We start from the raw sequence: 21,712 nt of genomic DNA, 5'->3' as shown, positions 1-21,712 counted from the left end.
ATGATGCTCCTTCACGCTCCCCTGGTGGTTTATACTGGTAGCAAAAGAGTTTGTTTTCCACTATGCTGGCATTTGCCACAGCACAGGTAATTTTTTTTCCCGCATTATTTCTGGTTAGTTTCAAAGAAAATCCAGCATGTCTATTAAGATGTAAATATCAGTGTTCACTTACCACACAAAGCTCAGCACCCAAAGAATCATAAAAATACCTCAAGTGGATATGGGTTTTCCCCTCCATTATTTTTAAAGAGGAAAAGGAAATACATAGGAGCTACAGTAACACACACCATATTACATCAAATTAGTGCTGAGGGATATGGTGTAGTTGGGAACTGTTAATGTTGGGTTGATGGTTGGACTGGATGATCTTCAAGGTCTTTTCCAACCTAGACAGTTCTGTGATTCTGTGAAATGCCAAAGCTGAATGAACAGAGAGTCCTGTAACAAGACAGGAGTCACAGTTAACACACTGCATTGCTGGACTCTAGCCATACACATTTAAGATAAGGTTTAGACAGGCCACAAGGTAGATTCCAGCTACATTATGACTTTTTTTGATTCACACAGCTGAGTAAATTATTGTGATGGAAAAATCAGTTAGCAAAATCATTCAAGCAGGACAGACTTACAGAGTACAGATGGAAAGGGAGACTCACAGTGAAGAGAATGGAAGAGGAAAGTCTGTGAACCAGTCCAAGCAATCACATTTGCTTATAACAGGCCAGCTGCCTGCAGTAAATAGGGTAACAGGGAAGCTGCTGTCTCAAGATAAAGGAAAAGGCAAGAGGTTTCTTGGATAAAATTGCAGTAGATCAGGCAGATCTATTTAGATTCCAGAAGAGCTGGAATCTAATTTGAAATGAGCTGGAGTATAAAACATGACTGCCTGAAATCCAGCACCCACTAATGCCCTTTGAGAACAACTCCCGAACAGCAGCCGTCAAATGAAAGAGGAGCAGAGGCTGTTTCAGACAGATATCTGAGTTTGACTGCATGAGCGTGCCCAGCTCCAGCACCCGCATGGGCTATCGATTAGGCTGGTTTCTGATTTATGGGGGTGATCAATTAGAGCTTTAGCTGGGTAGAATGGGAATTCACTCTGACCCAGAGTGGTTCTTGACAAAGATCCTCCAGGAGTGCACTGCAGGAGCCCTGGAGGGGACCTCCCAGACCACCCCGTAAAGGCACCTTGTATCATAGACCTGGCATAAAGAAGAAACAGGGATTTTAGAACTGTTTTTTATTCAGACAGTGCGATTGGTAACTCCTGAGAGTTACTGTGTTCAATAAGCACAGAATTCTGAACAAGAGAAAGTCATTTTAGAGATTACTTTTTCAAGAAAAATAGTTTTGCTCTGGATTCAGCAAATGGTTGTATTTGGCAGCAGCCTGGATGTGCATGAAAGATGATTCCAGCAACACACTTCTGCTGCAGGTATCTAAGCACCACTGAAGCAACATCTGGAGGGTACAGACAGGCAGATTCCAAACTGAAATATTGAGCAAAGGCAAATCAGAATATGGGCGAATTCACATTCGTATCGCTGGAACAGGTATGTACCCAGAAGGAGCAAAAAATGGGCACTGCGTTACAACCAAGAATGTAGGAAAAAGTACCTAAGTAACAGTCAAGCTTTGGTTACTACAGTCCTCAGAAGAGAATAGGGGAGTTGTCAAAAAACCAGTCAAAAGTTCTGACAGCTGAAGGATCTTGCCCCAGCTCCTGCGCAGCCCAAGGTCATTCTCTGTTCTGTTCCTTCATTGCAATTTTCTCCTCAGAGGACGATAATCACTGGCTGAGAAACAAGAACACTTTAGCCATGGTGGTCTACAGCTGCATGGTAGCAAAAAATATTAACTGATCACTGACTCCATACACTAGTAAAATAAATGTCAGAGAGAGAGCTATCCCTCTAGGCCACAGCTCCAAAACAGTAGATTTGGAAAGCTCCTAAACTGCCAGGAATAGAATACAGAAAATCACATATCAGGATTGTCAGTGGAAACCCCCTGTAGATAGTTCAGGAAATGGCAAGGGCCAGCTGTAATTCTGGAAACAGCAAGTCCTGCAGTGTATCAGGTAGAAATACTGAAAGAAAGACTAAACCCACCTTGGAATAAGTAGTTCCAGTAACAGCAGTTAAAGCTTCTGAAGAATTCCAAAAACCCAACAACTGAATGGGTCTTCTTGGTTTGTTTTACAGGGTGATCCTCCAAAGGACAACAGCTTGAAGAGAGGGAGCCAGACCTACTAATAGTATTGGTGATGTTGTAATGTCCTGTCAAGCAAGGGTGTTAAGTGCAGAAAGATTCTAGGAAAGATGAATAATGAGCAGTGGAGTACTAGGACTAAACCAGGATAAAAACAGACTGAACCAGGACAGGAGGAAGAATTAATCAGAAGTGGAGGACACATATCTGTCTAGAAATCCATTTGTTTCCAGAATTAAACCCCATGATGCACATTTCTGATATAAAAAACCAGCATCTCCGTTAAAGAGATCTGGCAATATAGTAACAAAATCGATCATTTTAGACTTTTTTTCCCCCATACAAACTCTCACAAAGTATTAAGAAGCCAATGTTAATAGTTCTCTGTAAGACTGACTGTTCCCAAAAACATGAAGAGTTTGAAGGTTTTTCTTCAATGCCTCAGGTATTAGAATGCTCTTATAGGTTTAATGATTATTTATCCTAAACATAAAGCTCATTTGTTTTACCAAAAGGGAAAGACAGAACTAGTAGATTTAATAAATTGTTTAATTTACATTGTAAGAACTTGCTGTTTATGTGGCAAAAGAATCAATCATCAGTTGTCATTACTAACTACTGATTTTTATAGGTCACTGGTTTGTAACAAGATATTACTTATGTATTATAAGATACTAGAAAGCCAGATTGTAATTTTAAATATAGTAATAGACCCTATTAAAAAGAAAGAGGAGGTCCCATCACATCTTCAGTTTTAAGACAGCAGGTAATCTTTACTTACGTGTAGTCATCTTCTTATTCTTAACAAATCACTCCTGCCTTGTGCAACAGATGTCATTACCAACAGTGACTGTCACACTTTGGAGCCAGCAGAACACCACAGACAGGCCAGCCCGTGCTCTCATCAGACATTTCTGAACTTGGCCTTAAGTGCCATGACCTAAGCTAGGGGAGACCAAACGATGAACCCGCAGTGCTCACCACCCAACAGTCGCTCAGCCCTGCTGCACCCTTTACAGATGAGCGTTTAAAGTAGGTGCATCTGGACGACGTACCCTCCACACCAGGGAAAGCACGTTTTGCTGATCGTCCCGATGGGAAAAGCCTCTTGGAACCCAGCTGGCAGGGTCATCGCTGCTGGGGTTTAGCTCTGGTGAGCACAGCTCATCCTTAGACAGCCCCCCACAACGACATCTGGATACTGGATTTAACACAGGGCCTTTATAAGCACCAGAGTTCGGACAATCTTCATTAGAAAACATTCAGCTGAAACTTGGACTATTTCCTTCTAAGGAAATCCTCAGACAATTACAGAACTCAGCGGGAGATCCTGCTCCTGGACAGCCCTGAGGAAACGGGGGGTGCTGAGGGCTGGGGGCATGCAGGAGCTGCCCGTGACCCGTCTGGCTGAGACTGCTGACTCATCACCGCAGCATGCTTTACACTTTTATTAAACACTACTGCTGCGTGTTTTCTGTACCACTGTCCTCCTTGCTCTGTTTGCGTACACACATGTACGTTCCAATAGCAACCCTAACTGGGACCGGCCCCTAAAGGGAGAAACCCCAGATCTGCAGCGACCCTGGGACTAGGCCCCAGACTGGACAGGATGGCCCAGGTCTAGGCCTGGGCACCCAAGAGAACTGAAGTCATGGGCAGAGACTGGAGAGACCAGAGAACCTGGGCGTGACTGAAGTCCCTGGAAGCGTATGTACATATTCCACTACAAACTTTAAGCAGGAGCAGGATAGGGCCCCTTCGACAGTTTCTAGTTTGAGTGTGTCCAAGGGCACTGTCCTCTGGTTGATGTTAATCTGTTCGTTTATGGTCACGTCTGTGTGCCCCTTCAAAACCTCCAGCGGGCTGCAGCGCTGGCCGGGTGTGTGAGCAGGGACAAGCCCTGCAGGGAGGAACCCCCCACACTACCCTGTCTGTTCATGGCTCAGCCCATGTCATTGCTACACGCGAAAGCTGCACCATAAAGAAGCCAAGGACAGTAACTTAACCATTAGTTTTTTAATTGTGCTATCCCACTGGCTGCCAAAGTACCTGCCAGAGCCAGACAGAAGGGCAAACAGCCGCCACCTGCGGCTACCTGGGGTTCCTCTGGCACTCCTCAGTCCTACAGCACAGACGTGGCACCCACAGCCGAGTGCCTGGATCCACTGCCTGAGTGGAGCTCCTGTGCAGGTCAGGATGAGCAAAAGTCCTTAAGTAGCCAGGCAGGTAACAGCTCCTGAGGGGCAGCAACGATACCATGAAGAGTTCACCCAAAGAAGTTCAGTAAAGACCGGCGGTAATGGGGCAGAATCAAACCTCAAATACATTTCAGCTCAGCAGAGGAGCCCTTCCCCGTCTGTCCCTCGGCTGGGAGCAGCCCCACGCACAGAACGCGTCTGCCCTCGGCCTGCGACAGCCCGGGGAGAGGCACAGCAGGTGCTGACACCCCAGCACAGGCTGCACCTCTGCCTGCCGGGGCACACCCGCCTTCAGCCGCGGGCTCCGGTAACTCCTGCCCTTTGGGTGACGGCAACAGGGAAGGTAGAAACGTCGCTGGAAAGAAATAAGCACTTGCAAGCCCCATCGGCCACGCCACAGTCAGTGCGTGGGTCAGGAGGATCAGCATCATTCATGGTGTTACAGAAGAGAGATTGAGTGGGGAGACTCGACGTGTGGGAGTGTTGTTGGCCGACAATGATGCGGGCAGGAAAAAGGGAGCAGCAATATCTGTGGATGATGTTTCTCCTTGGTTGCGAAGCTGTAAGATCTGCCGCAGCAGGGCCTTTCCTTCTTCTCTGGTCTGAAAAGAATTTGTGAAAAACAAAACAACACACCTATGGATGCGTGGTTTCTGGGTCAAATTTGGTATGTAAGCAGTATAGGTTGTGGTAGTTGTCATTCTGTAAGGCTCAAACTATAAAAACCATCCTCATTTCTTTTGTCTCCTGCTGTTTAAAAAAGTTAAGGTATGTCACTTTTTTTTGTCTTTTCTCCTTTTATGCACCTGATTCACACGTTACTTGGGTATTTTAGACAGCTGTACCATCAACCACTGAAGCTGTCTAAATATTCCAGCAAAACATAGATTGGAGAAGCTTCAAACAAGCTGAATTCAGGTTCTCCAGAGTTCCAGAGAGCTTTGTTAAGGACAAGCCAAACGCCCTGCACTCATGGCTAGGGTCTACCGTTAGGCTGAAGTTAAAAATCCAAAAATTGTCCACTTACAGATACAGAATGTCTCAGAATATGGAGTCACCCATGAAACCCAAGTACTATTATATCCTCTGCACTGCCTACACACAGAAGATGAGGGAACAAAGTTCTGCAAGTACCGTCACTCCACAGTGTGTGGGAGTCTGTGACTGTGTAAACACCTGCCATGTGGAGCCTCAAATTCTTGTATTTAGTGAACACCAATGAGAATGGTTCAGTGTTACTATCTACACCATGTTCCATGATTTTACTCAGCCACAAGCAGCATTAGTGATCACATACACACCGCCACCACTCAGAATGTGACCGGCGTGGCAGACAGCCCTCATTCCTTCCATAAAGGACTCCTGCTGAAGCGAGATGGAGGTCACAGACCCCTAAGGAGCAGTGAAGACTGTGCATCTACTCACATCATTGAACGCGCAGCACTTCTGAGCACACGCCGAGGCTTCGTCCCAGAGCTTACACTTGAAGTAGTACTGGGCCAGGTAACGGAAGGCAGTGCTGACCTCCAGGTGCTCCACTATCTCCTACAGCCAGGGGGTAAAAACCATCAGCTGTGAGGGCCTTCCAAGGTAGTGCTACACCATGTCTACTTCTCCTCTTACCCCCAAGATATCATCTTACCCCACAGGAATAGATATCCTGGATGTATTTGATGTAGCACTGAGCTGCCTGTTCAGACTCATTCAGCTGTTCGTGCAACCTAGAAAAAGAGAAAAACAGGCGACTGGAACAAGACTGCAGTCAAAGACCTTCTTGGTCTAGAGAAAGCACCCACCCAACCTGACCTGGACTAAAGCCAGGTCTTTTCCGTCAGAATTTGCAAGACATGCACCGTGTACTGCCCTTCATGGAAAGAGATGATCCAGCCTGAGAACATTTACATTTCCAGGAAGGGAGCCAGTCCGATACGAACTGCTAGCAGTGACAACCACACCAGCGACCTTTGCTTATTCTGCTGCATTTTAAAGCTTTTAACAGACCTTTGCCATCCTGTTTTACCTATTTCCTCCAGTGCTCCTTCTTCCCAAAAGTCTTTGTACAGTAGCCTCACTTTTCACTTGCCTTTTTCCTTCCCCTTCACTTTTTCCACTTTATATTACTTTATCCCTACCAAAAATTAGTGATGTCAGAGTGTTCATATTTATTTCATATTACACCCTTTTCCAATGTTACAATCCTATACTGGGAAAATTAAAAAATAACAGTAATTGAGATCAAATCAGTGTACAGTTTTGTACATCATCTATCATCATGGATTGCTTTAAGTTTCAACACAACAAACAGGATCGCTAGCGCTGCCTGCTCAAATCCCCTCAGGATTCAGAGGTCCCTCGTGACCCACGTTACGCTATGATTCCCTCTAGTTATCCTGGTGGAACCTTAAAGCTAAAGCTGGACACCAGAATATTCTGTCACTACAGACCTAAAGATACCAGTCGTTACATAGCTCCCAAAGAAATACTACCTAACAGCAACTCCACCTGCTGCACATTGAGTATTTTACCATTCGGGGGAGGTCCAGTGGCATTTAGCAGAGTACTGACAGTTCAGTGAGAACTCATACTCACTTTGCTAGTTTCACCAGTGCCATTTTCTCCACATCTCCCACAGCATAAGCTCTCCAATAGCACTGTCAAGGAAGGAAAGTCAGTCAAGCACACCACAAAAACGCCTCCAGCTCACGACTCACACAGGCGAGCCAGAACCAAACCGCATGGCTTTCCAGCGAAGGGGCCGGCATCACCCGCAGGTGACCATGTACCAGCCGCTCTGGTTACACTGTGGCAGGACTGCCCCAACGGTAACCGCCATGGAAACGGCTCCAGGAACTCCTAACAACACGCTGGGTGCATTTCCAGCAGTGCTAGCTGCACAACTCTGCTGTGACTCCCCCCAGTGACCCAGCAGACATCCTGATGACTTACTCCACGCATCAGCTCTCACTTACCTTTTTAGCTTCCACCAACTGATTGAGTTTCTCATAGCATTCCCCAAGAGCAACCAGCATACGAGAGTCATTGGGTCTGTAAAAGAGCAATTCCTAAATGTAGCTTAATGGACACCCAGCTGATCTCAGGGTGGGGTGGGGGAAAAAATCTACACCTGGCAGCATCTGTCATCCTCTCCTGCATAAAACATCATTTATACTCCCGACCAGTGTTCCTCGACAAAGCCTTTGTTAACCAACACAACTAAAAGGATTTGGAACAGGGAAACTGCACAAATCACACAGCACTGATGTTCTTCTTCCTCCCGCAACTTAGCTCCTGTGTGTAAATTCCTTCACTAGTAGCAACCACGTCAGAATGAACTCCAAGAAATATGGCTCCGTTCTCAACTCTACCTGAGCTGGTGGGCCCGTCGGTAGTAATAGAGACAGTAAAATGGCATTTTGAGGATTTCATAGGTTTGCCCCAAGCCATACCATGCTCTGTAGTCCCTTTTGTTCACCTCTATTGCATGCCTGTCGAAGAAAAGATGAACTTGTCAGAAAGGAGTCAGGATCAAAACCAAGACAGAGTTCAGCAAAAGACTAACAAAAAATGAAAGGTACTACTTCAATCCTTGTGCATGCAGACTCCAACACCATTTTGTGCAGTGCATGAGTGATACCTGTAAGCCTGGATAGCTGCAGACGTGTTCTTCATTTCCATATACTCATGTCCCATAAGTGTCCAGGCTCCCAGATAACGAGGATTCAGTTTCAAGGCCCTCTGGAAATAGAGTGCTGCTTTTTCATGCTGGGAACGCAAGCTATAATAATTCCCTAAAGCAAAAGTCACAATATTTAAGTAAGTTCAAAAAAACCCACCTTCAAAAAACCCAGCAGAGAAGTAGAAAAAAGACGGAAGACATATTATCTACTACCTGCTAACTTAAATTATAAAGAGTGCTATTAAAGGCAGATCTGATTCAGACCCCAAGAGCGCTAACAGCATCTGCTCTCCAGTGTCCTGGTCAGCCCTTTTCCAGTGGTACCAATCAGTTAAGATCCCATCCCCTTGGCCTTAAAACTTATGATCTAACAAATTAATTTCCCGGTCCTGACAAGCAATTATTTCCATTGGTAATTATTTCCAAGACTATAAAGGGATTATCGGCTACACTACCAGTCCTCGTAATGATTTCTTCAACTCCTTTCTGCACCGATAGCATCACAGCAGCTCTTTCAGAGGGAAATGAGGGAAAAGGGTACTCTCTCATTTGGTCTGCTTTTCAGGCTGCCTGAATGCACATTCACCCAGTGGCTTTGATCGCCTTGCTGGCTGACCGTTTTCACAAGGGTTTCGAGGATTTCCTCGCACAGCCTGCAGACGGCATAACGAGAAAACGTAGAAGAGCTGGCTCTCACCAATCACACAGCAGGTCTCCACACGGTACTTGTCTATCTCACAGAGATTGTGAGCCAGGTAGCTCAACTCAGGCTTCATGCTCTAGTCAAACAAAGAAATGAAAGTGATGAGAAAAGGAGCACGCTGCAGCTTCAAAGAAAACCCAGGCAGTTAGCGCTGCATACACTGGATCTATTTCACGGAGCTGCGGAGCAGACAGCAGAAGCTGAGAGCCCCTACTGAGAGGCTGGGCAGCACCAGCTGCTTCGCTGGTGTTCAACACACCTCCGGGAAACACCATCACCAGGGACAGGCAACAGAACGAGGGCTTACCCTCACGTACAGCAAGTTGGAGAAAGTGTCCATGTTTTCTATCCTGTAAGGATCTTGTTTCCTCAGCTCGTTAAAGATGGATAAAGCTTTGTCAATATCTGAAGAAAGAACAGCAGATGGGAGAACAAGAACTATAAATGCCAAGTCTGCAGTAAGAGGCTCGTTCCTACTAGGTAGTAAGTATCACTGACCTCGGATATTGTGGTAGGCAACTGCAATCTGAGAGATGATGTAAGTGCTTTTGGAAAATCCTGCATCAATGAGGCTCTGATACTTCTGCAGAGCCTCCTCTATCAGCTGCAGCTCTGTATAAATGTGTGCAAGAAAGAACTCTTTCATCCATGTATCTGGCAAGGACAGGAACTTCAACTAGCAAGAACCAAAGAAGAGGAGGAAGAGATGACAGTCAGTAGCATTCTAAGAGCCACCTGTGGCAAAGAATCCATTATCTTCCCTCCCATGACTTAGCAGATGGTCTCGAGGTAGGAGGCTTTCCTGCAATCGCTTTCTTAAACCATAACACCAGCTACAAAAGAGCAGTATTAGGACCAAGAATTAATATCAAGTTCCTCCACAGGAGAGACTAAATAATGCCTACAAATTGAGAATACTGAAACAGGAAAGGAGCATTAAGACATCCCGTCTAAGAAGTAATACAATACGGACCGCAAAATTCTATTTAGTGACTCCCAATCTATTCCCACGACTGCTGACATTGCAGAAAAATCATTTGGTCAATCAGAGAAGAAACTGTCTTCAAATCTGACAGCACCTGGCTTCTGCTTCAGCCTTATTTCTCCATTACATTCAGAAGCCCTTTGAAAGACTGTACTTTCTTCCTATGTTTGAACATCAATATCATATCACTATTTCTGATGAGCTAAGTGAACAGACTCCAAATAATCTCACAAAAAATGCATTTCCTTTCTTCCACAATTCAGTAAGGCTCTCTTCTGTGCCACTTCTACTTTTTTAAGTATTTCACCAGCCAAAATTGACTTAAGAATTTCAGAAGTGGTCTCATAAAATCCCATGCATAAAGAAAAATAAAGTATTTTGGTTCTGTATCTAAATTCAGTTCATCTGCTATGTGTGGCTTCATATTTGGCAAAGGGAACACCTACATTATTGGTTTAGCTTTAAAAGCAGTGATTCTCTATATCCTTTCAGGCCACCAAAAGCGCTCAGTAACTGTGTAACTAGAACCAGATTAAGAAAAAAAAAAAAAAAAAAGAATCTTTGGAGGATCTCCTTCATGTGACAAGGCAATAAGCCTGCTGACAGCTACTTCAGAAGATGTGGATTAGCCATTTCTTAAACCACTTTCTGGGTGAATAAGAAATTAGCCCTGCTTGTACAAAGATTCTCAATTACAGCATGGCAAGCAATTGAAGGAAAAGAGGCTTTTACAACACAGTTTACAATGTTGGATTGCCTTGCCTTGCCTGATAGTCTCACAGAATAAAGCAGTGGGTGACATCAGTCCTGTGGCAATTGAATCACTGGTTACTGAATCAGGTTAAAGTCTGGAATTTGCTACCACATGTTGATATCTCCCAAGTTTTACCATCTCTTTGTCTGTAATCAAGTTGCAAAGTTCCAGCCAGGCTCCCCAGTGCAAAGGTAAGACATGGGCAGCTTCTACGAACACATCTATTGCTTCTTTCACCAGGTCCAGCTTCCGCAGCACGACACCATACCTGTAACGTTATCGGGGTCATCAGAACCATAAAACTCTGCATATCCACACAAATACATGAAATCCACATGAATACATCAGAAACACATGCAGACACTTACAGATAAAGGCCAAATCCATCCAGTTCCCGTGCCTTGTGTTTCTTGCTGAGCTCAACTCTCAGTTCTCGTAGAGCTTCATTTTTCACCTGTCCTTTTTCCAGAGGTCCTGCACGAAGAAAGTCAGACAGCTGGCTTTCAATCAAGAGTCCTACCACAGCAATTACAAAGTCTAAGGTATATTCAGAATCATCGCTGACATGACCTGAAGGCTTCCCAGCCTGGAGTTATTGTCCTCTTTTTAAAAGAAAAATCACTTGGTCTGGTCACCTGCTTTAACAGAAGAACTAATAGATGAAAATCTGTAATCTGTGTTAACCCAATAAATTGAGAAAGAAATCATGTTACATCACACTATTATCCAAAAATTGAGAGGAAAACCATAAAACCAAGATGATTTACATGAAGAGGCATTACTGGCAGCTTCATTACACTGTCTTTTGTTTCTTGATGCCAGACACTTACCCAAACTATCCACTGTCTCATCATCCTTCTTCTTTTCCCCTGACTGTGGAAAGGAGAGGAAAACCAAGATTACATGACAATAGCATAGTCTTTATGTTTGCTGCAATGCTCGCAGCAGCAGGTAAACGATTTTCACAAACATCACAGTTCTAAAAGGAACTCTTTTTCTCCCTTTTTTATCTCCCTCCCCCACCCCCAAACATGTAATTTGGACTTCTAGGTGGTCATTTGGAACAGAATAGACAAAAAATAAGGTATGTCAGGGAGGGGTGGGAGGCAGAGGGGTTCCGTGCTAACAGGCAACTTTTCCTTCTATCTTACCAGGTATCTAGAGTACATATACAAGAAGTAAGCTTTCTGACTCTTGCAGCCCCGTAGAAAATAGGCAGCCCTGTCATATTCCTTTAGGTCAAAGTAAGACTTGGCTAATGTATAGGCATCCAGATCACGAGCATCCTCCTGTGGGGACACAGAAGAGTTTTAAGACCTCAGAAGCTCTGACATGCTTTAGGAAAATCACCTAGTTACAAACATATCAATGAAATTGCTCTGAAAGATAGAAACGTAGTTTATTCATCCCCAAAGAGGGTTTGAGTACAATCAGAAAAGTCTCTCCATTCCCTCACATGATCAGATTCCTAACTCAAATAATGAGTACAAACTAGTTAGAAACATTTAAAATAAACAGTGTGATTCCAGAAAACAAATTGTGGCAAGATGCCAGAAGGCACAAATTAGCTGTTCAATGGGTATAAACGACCTTAAATAAGAAACCTACTCAGGAATTCCATATCAAACAATATTAACGCATTAACTTAAATGTGAACATTTCCCTGGTAACTTTGCCTTGAAATGCACTTATGTTACACTGGTGTAATTGAACAAAACAGACCTAAAAGCCCTTCCACACACCTGCAGGGGCGAGGGTGGAGATACAACTTGCTTCTCCAGTGTCCTAAGGAGCACAAGTTCAATAGCGCAACATAATTTGTTTTACAATAAATTTTGGCATTAGTAAATATGAACAAAACCGAAAATTAAGTAGCGTGATTTCAAATTTTGCTTGCAGAGTATCTCAGTCAGGGCACAGCAACACGTGGAATGGAATGCTTCCACCTAGGGAAGCACCCTCGGCGCTGTCCGCGGCGTTACCCGCACAAGGCAGGGCGGGTCAGGCCGTTACAAAGCGACCAGCCCCAGAGCCGCCCCCGCGCGTTTCCCAGCGGATCGCTCCCGCTTTTCTCCCTCCGCAGCCGCGGCGGGACCGAGCCGCTGCCCCGCGGCGCCTCCTCTCACAGCCGCCTCCACCCCCGCGGCCGCCCCGCGGGCCCGGACCCCCCGGCCCGCGCCCCCCGCCCGGCCCGTACCTCCGTGAGCGCGGGGGGCGGCGGCAGCTCACTCAGCGGCAGCGGCTCCAAGGCAAAGGCCAGCTCGGAGGCCCTGTGGGGAGAGAGACCCGTCAGCCCCGGCCCGCCGGGCTGCGCGCGCCCGCCCGCCCGCCGCGCTCACCATTTCCCGCTGTGCTGCAGCCCGCGCTCGCGGCTCCGCTCCGCCACGCTCAGCAGCTGCTTCTTGATCTCCCGCAGGTCCGAGAAGTCGCCACTGCCCAGCCCCGCCGCCACCCCCGCGGCCGCCATCCCGCCGCCGCGCCTCCCAGCCAATCGCCGCCCCGCACACTGCGCGCCTCCCAGCCAATCGCCGCTCCGCACACTGCGCGCCTCCCAGCCAATCGCCGCCCCGCACACTGCGCGCCTCCCAGCCAATCGCCGCCCCGAACACTGCGCGCCCTTCCGCCCTGTAGACGCGGCCCTCTCATTGGGCGATCCTGAGAAGTGCCTCTCCCAATCAAAGGAGGCGCGCGGGAGCCTTGACGTCTGATTGGCCAGCTGCGGCGGAGGCGGGCTCTCATCCTGCCGCGCGCCGCCTCGGCCGCTGCAGCGGGAGCGGGTCCCGGGGAGCGGCTGGGTTCGGCCTGTGGGGGCTGAGGCCCGGCCCGGCCCGGCGGCTCTGGGTTGCACTCGCGGCCCGAGCTGCGGCTCCCGGCGCTGCCGCCTGAGCGGGGTTACGGCCCGGGGGAGGGGGAGCGAGCCCCGGGGTCCTGCCCCGTGGTCCGGCCCAAGGAGCGGCCCCTCACGGGCCTCTTCGTCCCCCGCCCTCCGCTGGCTTCGCGGAGCCGTGCGGGCAGTTCTCGGGGAGCGGGGAGGGGAATTGCGGCTACACAAGGTACTGCGGGGGAGACTCAGCCTCAGGGCTCCAAGTGCTCCGGTACTTCCTGGGGCTGCGGGACCGTTCGTCTCGGTGCCGCCCTGCCCTTTATCTGAGCTTTGCGGTTTTTTATTATTAAGTAGTTTGCATCTGCTTTTTGCGTGCCAGCTCGGCTTTATGAACTGTTCGGGCTTTGTGCCTTTCCACTAGGGTTGATAATTACTCCTCTGTAACAGATGTCCACTCTGAGGTGCAGAAGCTAATGTTTTTTGAAGTTGGAGTGAGGAGAAGCAAGGACTAGAGAAATCTAGAAGAAAGACCTTTCAGAGAAGTCTGAGAAAGGGTTAGTACCGTAAGGAGATTTTTTGGAGGGCCTTCCCCCAGTTAGCAGCAACTGAAAATCTCATTCCGTGCTGACTTAGTGTTTAATTTGTTTTGAACTTTCCCTCTCCAACGAGAATGTATGTGGTTTGAGTCTCAGTGGCAGTGCTTGCTGTGGGATGGACGCTGGGGATGTGAGCCCAGTAGCACTGAAGCATCATGATCAGTCTGAGCTCAGGAAGCACCAGCCTGTCCTGTTCCTGGGGGGTTACTTCCTCACGGACAGCAGACACGCTCCTCACGTAGTGTCTAGTGCTGCCTTGCCGGCAGGCTCTAGTCTTCATGGTCATCTGATTGTTTCTCAACGGGGTATTTCAGTTTGCCGTTGTGTTGGGAACACCTCCTAGCTTAGTATCATGCGAAAATTTTCACTCACATGCTGCTACTTCCTGCACTAAAAATCGTAATGTAAAAACATCAAGTAGAATCAGTCCTAATAATGGTCTCAAGCCTGTACTTTTAACCCTGTATTTTCTTCTTCATTTCAGCCTCTGTTTATTTTCCTGTTGCCTGTTTCCTGAGATGATCTGGGAACTTCACTGGAATTACACAAGAATGTAATTTAACCCTGTATCTTTTTTGTGGTTTGGACAGTACAGACATTTAAGCACTTGTTTTGGGATCACTGCACTCTACGACTTTTTAAGCTTTTCCAGGAAGGTAATAATACACTTTTTGCTCATTCCAGTGTCAGAATGTCAGCTTTAACTCTCTTTTTAAAAAGAGAAATTAAGAAAGAATACTGTGAAAATTAATTTTGTATGTCATTTGCAGGTTACACTTTTTTTTCTGATGGTAAGGGCAATATATACTCTGTCATGGAAGTGTCCCTTGTAATCCCTTCTTTTATTACAGAAGTGACTTGAGTCAGAGGACCCAGTGTTTGAACTGGCTGCAGGTTCACTGGTAATGACCGGAGTGTAGTTGGTTAGCATGGTGTTACCATACTTGATTCATTATTATCATAAGGAAATACTTTATTGGTGAGCCACTGAATGTCACTGTTTCTTCTTACACTGAATCCAGTTTAGATTCTAAGTCTACCACTGGCTTTCAGTTTGATGATTACTATGACAATTTCTAGGTTGTGACTGTGTTGATCTGGAACCATTTAATCCGGAGCAGCCTGCTGAAATCAAGGTTGTTCTACAAAGGTTGACAGAAATAGGAACAGCCCAGTTCATTTAAGTGGGAAATGATGGATTATTTATAGTCTTTCTTGGTCTTTCAAATAGACAAAGCCAATTAGTCCATTGTTTGAAGTCTGATTTTAGTATTATATGTTTTTTCTTCTCAATTTTAGACAAATATGTTGCAAATTCGGTTGTAGCTTGGACAGAAAATACTTCTATTATTCTGTCAGCCCATATATCCAAGGTGTAAATATAAAGTTCTTTGTTACCCTTGTTATTACAAAGATGGGTCTAGTCAACACACAAAATGCCTGACTCATTTCTCATTCCCTCTCCTTGCCCTGCCCCAAAGCACAGATGGGAAAAAAAAAAACCCTAGAATTATTTTTTTCTGAGATAAATTTTTGTTGTCCTTACAGTCTCTTTCATGTTCTCAGTATCTAGGGATCAGCTGTTAGAGGAGGTTTTTCTGTACTCCTAAGTTTTGTATTTGTATTTTGATATTTGTTTTATAATTACACTGTTTTAATTTAGGATGTTCAGTTTTACAAGAATCCAGAGTGGTTTGTTTTTTCTTTGGGGTTTTTGTTGTGTGTGTGAGGTATGTGAAGTAATTTTATCAAAGTCTGTTTATCTTCAGTTTTGGGCCCACCGGGTATTGCACCCTGTTTTCCTGGCTGGAAGCTGTGACACTATGCTTGAGGTGCTCTACGAGGTTTCGATAAGAAATACGGAACCTTCTGCAAAAATGCACAAAGTGCTGCTTGTTTGGATGCTTGCTGAAATCTAGCTGAAATGTCATTTGTGTCAGGTTCCTGATGGGTGCCACTTGGGCAGCTGTGCTCCAGCTGTTCGCTGCTCCTGTAGAAGAGCAGCAGTTCTGACAGCTAGGACATACTGAGCTGTTTAGTGAGAAAACATGTGTGTGTTTGCGTCCGAACCAGATGGAGTTGAGTGTGTGAACGGTGAACTCACTGCAGTAGTTCACCGGCTGCTGAAGTTGGTCCTTGTGGTTCCAACTGCGCAGCAGAAGGTGGCGCTTAGGGCTTTTCTGGAGGCAGCAAGGGGAGGGTGAAAGGGCGCTTGGTGACGGCGGAGGGGTCAGTAATTCAATTGCTCCAGACGCGCTTCATAAGGAGAACTCGTAATTCTTCCTGTCATTCCATCGGGTAATAGATGCGTCTTTTAAGTGACACCCAGGGCTGGTTTTTAGAGCCGGGGACTAATTAAATCCTCTCTGCATGAAAACTGATAGTATCTTAGGGAGATGCAGCTTAACTTGGCTGCATTGACCAGGTGCTGGTGGAAGAGCAGGAGTTTGTTCACCATGTCACTGCACAGCTCCCTGGATGAGACTCTTTCTAGTCCCTCACAGAAACACCGTGACAAAAACAATGAAGGTCAGTGAGTGGAGGGGAATTATCTTCATCATACAAATGGGTTGTGTAGATAGTTACTTTAAAATGACTTTTTTTTTTCCAAAATTAAAGTCTTCAAATGTGCAGCTGATGCTCAATGAAATCCAAAGTAAGTGACCTTTACCAGGTCAAGTGTCTTGCCAATACAGGGAACTTCATCTCTTGACAGAGTTAGAGAAAATCCAGACTTCTGCATTATCTGAATTCATCTTCTTTATTACGATGCTATCAAACTGCTTTTTAACTTGTTTAAAAATCAGCTGTGATTACAGGTTCTTTTATAACCTTACACTGAGAAATTTGATGCAATAAGAACTCCTTTTCTACTATTGGTTGTATTCTATATTTAGCACAGTTAATGCAACTCCTACTTTTGCTTGTAGAGTCTGCCGGGACATCATTAAGGTTAGAGCTTGGAAACCATGTGACCCTAAGATGTGAGGGAAACCATTTATACACTATACATCGAGACTGAAGAATAAATTCTCACAAACTGTGGATAGTTTCAAAAGGCAGGAGGTTGCCTGTCAGAAGTGAAAAAGGTTACCCAGAAAATTGTATCAGCTCTCTGACACAATTATTGAGTCCCTGAGCGTGGAATTATCTTTGTTTGAGGGGACTTTTGTCAAACTTCTAATCCCATGGAGACAAGCTTTTCTCTCCAATATCCTTTATATTTCTTCTTTCTAATACTGTTCTTCCTTCCAGAAATGAGAGTTATATTTCTGTCTGGACTGCATGTGTATGCTATGTTAGGCCTATTTAAGTGACCTTCGGTTTAAAAAAAAAAAAAAAAGTAGCATGAATCTTCTTAAACTGGCTACCCTATAATTGATTTTTGGGTACTTGACTTGTACTATTTCAAGTGCAATTTGAAGGTAACTTCTTTAGAACTACAAGCTTTGGTGTATATGCATATGTATATATGTATATAAATATTCTGCCTGTGTAGAAGTCAAGATGTTTCTCATTCTTCAAGACCAGGACATAGATTACCAGGTAATCTGAGGCTGCCACTAACACTGATGGAAGATCTTGGAACAATTTCTGTCTCCTGAAAAATTATACCTCAGTGTGACAATGGCATTTTTTTAAAGAAAATTCTTTCTCTGCTAGAAAACAAGAACTTGGTAGGTACTTGCCATACTTTTGTAACTGTTTGGAGAAGAGTTCAGGAAGAGTTTGATCTGACCTTCTCAGCTGTGTTCTAAACGGCATCTTCAATAAACTGTTTAAGCTGCATCATCCTCCTGTGGGATGGCACAAATAGGTACAATCTGGAGATCCTATAAGTACAGTATTAATACATAGATTCTTGCAAGAATTGGCTAGTCAGAGCAGTAAATTGATGTGTGTATGTAGCTTCCTCAGAGTGACCAAAATGCCTATTTATATTCTGGCTTTCACTCTTCGCATTTGTAGAAGGTTCTTAATTGCAGATGGACTCCTGGCCTGTAGAGCAGATGTACATAACCTTTGGTGTTAGTGGGAGGCCTTTTATTGTGATTTAACTGTAGCCAGATTATCAGTTACAAAACTACCAAGTACTTGTCCCAAAACTGTATTTGGTCTTTCCTTTGTGTTTTTTCTAAATTGCAAGACTGAAGTCCACAGGTAGGCAGCCAAACATTTATTCCTTTATAGTGTTGGGTTTTTTCCCCCCAAACAAAGAAAGAGTAAGATGACAATGTCTAAGACCAAAGTAAGTTCACTGGGAGTAAAGCTTGTCCCCTTTTTTGTGGTGTTTTGGTTTGGTTTTTTTAAAGACACAGCCTTATTGGGCACGTAGTACAGCTTGAGAAGCAGAAGTGTTTTAACTTCTGTGTATCAAAGTCAAAGCCATTACCAAATAAAAGTGTAGTTCAGTTCCAAAATGGTCATGTAATTGCACAGCTGATAACAATCAATAACAAGCCCTCTTGCTTGCTCTTGTTTTTAAGGAGATCAGAGATGCAGTAGATGTGTGTTTAAATAGGTAATCTGCTTGTTCTGTAGAAGTGTGTAAAATGGATGTATAAAAAAATTCTCACTGTAGAGGTCAGGTATCACACAGGTGCAGCATCAGCTCTGCTAACAGAAATGGCATTAATTCTGTGAGCTTCTCTGATCAGTGCTAAACTGTCTGTCCGTCTTTATAGGGACTTCGATATAACTTCAGTATGTTCTAACTTCATGGTTTTGTTCTTAGTCTGCTAGTATTGTAGAATTTAGTAAACAGGAATCCTAGAACAAAATGGCAAATATTTGGAAAAGAGTACATATCATAAAGAGAACGAGAGGCTCTTAAATAGTAAAGGATGTTGCCAAACTGGGGGATAAATATTTGTAAGCAAGGAGGAAGAGAGAACATACATCCAAGAATTGTGAAGTAATTCATTGAAGATATTTTAGTCCCAAATATATTAGATTTTTTAAAGTAGATGTTGAAATATTAAAAAATATATAAAATCTAGTGCTGTGCTAATTTTTAAGAAGGGCAAACAGGAGAACTTCCTTAGCTGACAGGTGTCTTAGGCTTGCAATAGTTTCCAGGTAGTGTAAAGAAAATCCATTGTAGGATCCCTGCATTATAATTCAGTGCTTTAATGATTTTTTTTTTTTTGGAGACAGTTGTTATCAAACTGTTGCATTCTTTGAGATTACAGATTTAGTCAATAAAATCACCTTTAGAGAAGTAATATGCTTAGAATTCTGCAAGGTGTGTTAATTCAGGATTTGTACACATTAAACAACATGAAATTTAACCACCTTTTTAGCCGTCTTCTGTGGTTAATGAAAACCCCCATGTTCAGGCCCGTTTCATAGTTGTTGAAGGGCACTGGTTACTCAAGAGGATGGTTTACCAGGTTTAGCAGCCTAATGCAGTTCATTTTTAGTGACAGTCTAAGATAAGCCAATGATTTGCTAACCTGTAAGTACTGAGGACAGGGTAATCAGAAGGAAGGGGTGGTTTTTAATATGATTTTTCCATCTTCTGTTTGCGATAATTTTTTCCCTCATTACTTTTTCATGTATATACCAATTGCTAAGCTTGTAAATCATACATGCTGTATAACAAAACTAGGGAGCCATTTATTACGGGGACTTGACTGCAGGGTATCTCATGCGCCAAGGTAGTGTTAGAGTCCACAGTCACAGCACGAACCAGTGCAGTCCGGAATGTGTGTTGTCCAGAGAGCGTGTTAACATGAGTAATGGAGCGCAGAACATGATCTTGTTTCCTGGCTGTTGGATGCAGTGTTAGCTACCCTGTGCCCTTAGGCGACGAACGGTGGTAGCACACACTGCAGGGGAGGTTTATAACTGCCCTGATTGAAAACAGACACATCTTCGTTACAGACGTGATAGAATAATGTCATCCGCTGCAAAAGTTGTTTACGCTTTTTCATCAGAATTTAAATGACAGGCACAGTGCAGATAGTCCTGGAAAGCATGCAGTCCTTGTCCACAAGATTATAGGATGCGCTGCAAGGCAGCAGGCTTTCATACCTGACTGGTACATCTGTGTTCTGTGTTACAGGGATTACCTTTGTGTCCAAGAGAAGAACCCGGGGCTGTGGTAGCCAACAGGTTTAACGTGGCTGTGGTAGAATGTGCTCTGTCCCCTTGAGACGCTTCCGTTGGTGCTAGACGAAGTAGCTAGATTTCACATGGCAGAAGATGAGTTGTGGGTGCATGTTCTCTCCTGCTCGTCTGTTCTGCATGGGCAAACTGAATAGTTGAGGGGCAGTACTTTCTTAAACTGTCATTGGGCAAAAGTCTTGAAATGAAATCTTAAAAATGTCTGAGCAGCTTTACTTCCTTTGTAACGTTGCTCAGACTGCAGTTTCCTGATCCTGCTTTGCCCACCCCAGGCTGCTTTATCCTAATGCCTCTGTTGTGACAGTGGTAGCAGTTATGCAGTCACAGAATCCACTGGACTGGGAAACTGATTGGGCTTTAGACAAATTTTGGATGAAAGAGTCCTTCAGCTTTCAGCTGAATTGCTTTGTCCAGCTTGTGAAGAGACCCCAGGACTGCTCACTTGGGTAGCAAAAGGGCTACAAGAGTATACAGGAAGGATGGGACTGTCGTTTGCAGCAGCAGTTTGGGCTTTGTTTGCATTCAGGCAGTTTGGAATCCATGGGTTCCATCTGCTAGTCAGAAGGTGGTGTGAGCTGTGAGGAGTTTTGTAGTGTGGACATCTCTGTGTTGGGGGCTTGTGGACTAAAAGAGGTGCCAGATGGCAGTCAGGCTGCAGCAGCTGCCTGCTGGAGTTGACCCAGTGGTTTGATATGAAAAACTGTATTTTTCCTCCTATGATTATTATTTGTAAAGATCTGTATAAGAAAAGAACTGCAGAAATGTGTGTGCTCTTGTATCCTGATCACATCAGGGTGCTATAATGCTGGGTTGCTATAGACATTTTGAGCATCGTGTCCAAACAGCATTAGGGCCTGCTTTTGTTAAGGTTACTCATTTTATGATTAATATATTTTATGTTAAAGGTAGTTTCTTTACTAATAAGAATTTCTCATTGTTACTAGAACCCTACAGGCCTTTGCGTGTAGCGATTTGTCCTTTTGATCCATTATCACAGCCTGGTAGCTTCATGCAACCAAAAAGCATTCCTGCTCCAAAGGAGGTACTGAATTTCCTTGTGTGGAATGCAGTGTAGCATAATGAAAAAAGTGTCTTAAAAAAATGTAACAGAGTACTGATGGTTATTTCTGTCAGTGCTGCCACATGAAGGCTGGTGCTGGAACAACAATGTCAGGACAGGTCGTTGCAGCTATGAGTTTACAGTGAATTGTCTTTTTGGAGTGTAAAGAGATAGACAACCACCTTGTGACCCAGAAGCCGCTGTGAGAGAATTAGAACTATTTATTGTATTCTTCGTATGCAGTGTGTGCAAAATTGAGATGGGAAACATTTCAAAGCTGAATAATGTGTCAAGGTGCAGTTTGGAAAGCTGCTTTAACCTTCAGCAGTAATAACTTCATCAGCATCTGAAATAATTCCTCCTCAGATTCACAGCAGGTAGCTATTTTTCTTTCTATATTCTTTATTGCCTGCTTTCCTGCTTCAAAACTGAATTCCAGGAAATCTGCCTGTGACTCAAGTAATACAGCATTATGACATCAGAGTAGGCTTTTGTGTGTTGTCAGTAATGTCATCTTTTCCTCTCTCTTGCTCAGATCTGACTTGCTTTCTTGGGAGGTTAATTGAGATGAAGTTA

General features: G+C 44.5%; 1 protein-coding gene and 1 long non-coding RNA gene across 6 annotated transcripts; one reads left to right on the top strand and one right to left on the bottom strand.

The window, feature by feature from the left end:
• Window positions 1-1,217: 1,217 nt before the first annotated feature.
• Window positions 1,218-13,022, bottom strand: CDC23 (cell division cycle 23). Of its 3 annotated transcripts, XR_012624967.1 has the most exons (18): window positions 12,867-13,022; window positions 12,725-12,797; window positions 11,679-11,816; window positions 11,358-11,400; window positions 10,896-11,001; window positions 10,663-10,795; window positions 9,287-9,464; window positions 9,096-9,193; window positions 8,783-8,864; window positions 8,044-8,197; window positions 7,775-7,894; window positions 7,379-7,454; window positions 6,999-7,060; window positions 6,052-6,130; window positions 5,835-5,954; window positions 4,261-5,011; window positions 2,112-2,251; window positions 1,218-1,796 (listed from the first exon to the last, which is right to left on the bottom strand). XR_012624967.1 is itself a non-coding variant. In XM_074838269.1 (16 exons), the coding sequence occupies exons 1-16, from the start codon at window positions 12,992-12,994 to the stop codon at window positions 4,841-4,843; spliced, it is 1,761 nt and encodes a 586-aa protein (XP_074694370.1). In that variant the 5' UTR covers window positions 12,995-13,022; the 3' UTR covers window positions 4,213-4,840. The 3 variants fall into 3 exon arrangements, 2 of the variants coding, with proteins under 2 accessions (XP_074694370.1, XP_074694371.1); XM_074838269.1 differs by lacking the exons at window positions 1,218-1,796; window positions 2,112-2,251 and having other exon boundaries at window positions 4,213-5,011; XM_074838270.1 differs by lacking the exons at window positions 1,218-1,796; window positions 2,112-2,251; window positions 12,725-12,797 and having other exon boundaries at window positions 4,213-5,011; window positions 12,867-12,938.
• Window positions 13,023-13,280: 258 nt separating this feature from the next.
• On the top strand, window positions 13,281-15,630 carry LOC141929257 (uncharacterized). 3 transcript variants are annotated; one of them, XR_012624984.1, is made up of 3 exons: window positions 13,281-13,580; window positions 13,799-13,905; window positions 14,432-15,630. It is a non-coding gene; the product is annotated as an uncharacterized LOC141929257 (long non-coding RNA). The 3 variants fall into 3 exon arrangements; XR_012624986.1 differs by having other exon boundaries at window positions 13,281-13,622; XR_012624985.1 differs by lacking the exon at window positions 13,281-13,580 and having other exon boundaries at window positions 13,588-13,905.
• Window positions 15,631-21,712: the final 6,082 nt, after the last annotated feature.

This window comes from Strix aluco, chromosome 13 (assembly GCF_031877795.1).
Source record: "Strix aluco isolate bStrAlu1 chromosome 13, bStrAlu1.hap1, whole genome shotgun sequence".
In the NCBI taxonomy this organism is placed as follows: Eukaryota; Metazoa; Chordata; class Aves; order Strigiformes; family Strigidae; genus Strix; species Strix aluco.
The sequence above is the reverse complement of the archived record's forward strand: the minus strand, read 5'-3'. Positions and strand labels throughout refer to the sequence as shown.

What these genes read in the sequence shown, in the direction of transcription:
- CDC23 (XM_074838269.1), bottom strand. Translation starts at nt 12,994, where the DNA reads ATGGCGGCCGCGGGGGTGGCGGCGGGGCTGGGCAGTGGCGACTTCTCG. An exon ending in CCAACTTGCTGTACGTGAGG is followed by an intron (nt 8,865 to 9,095) that starts GTAAGCCCTCGT and finishes TTGTTTGACTAG; the next exon opens with AGCATGAAGCCTGAGTTGAG. An exon ending in GGAGACCTGCTGTGTGATTG is followed by an intron (nt 8,198 to 8,782) that starts GTGAGAGCCAGC and finishes CTTTTGCTTTAG; the next exon opens with GGAATTATTATAGCTTGCGT.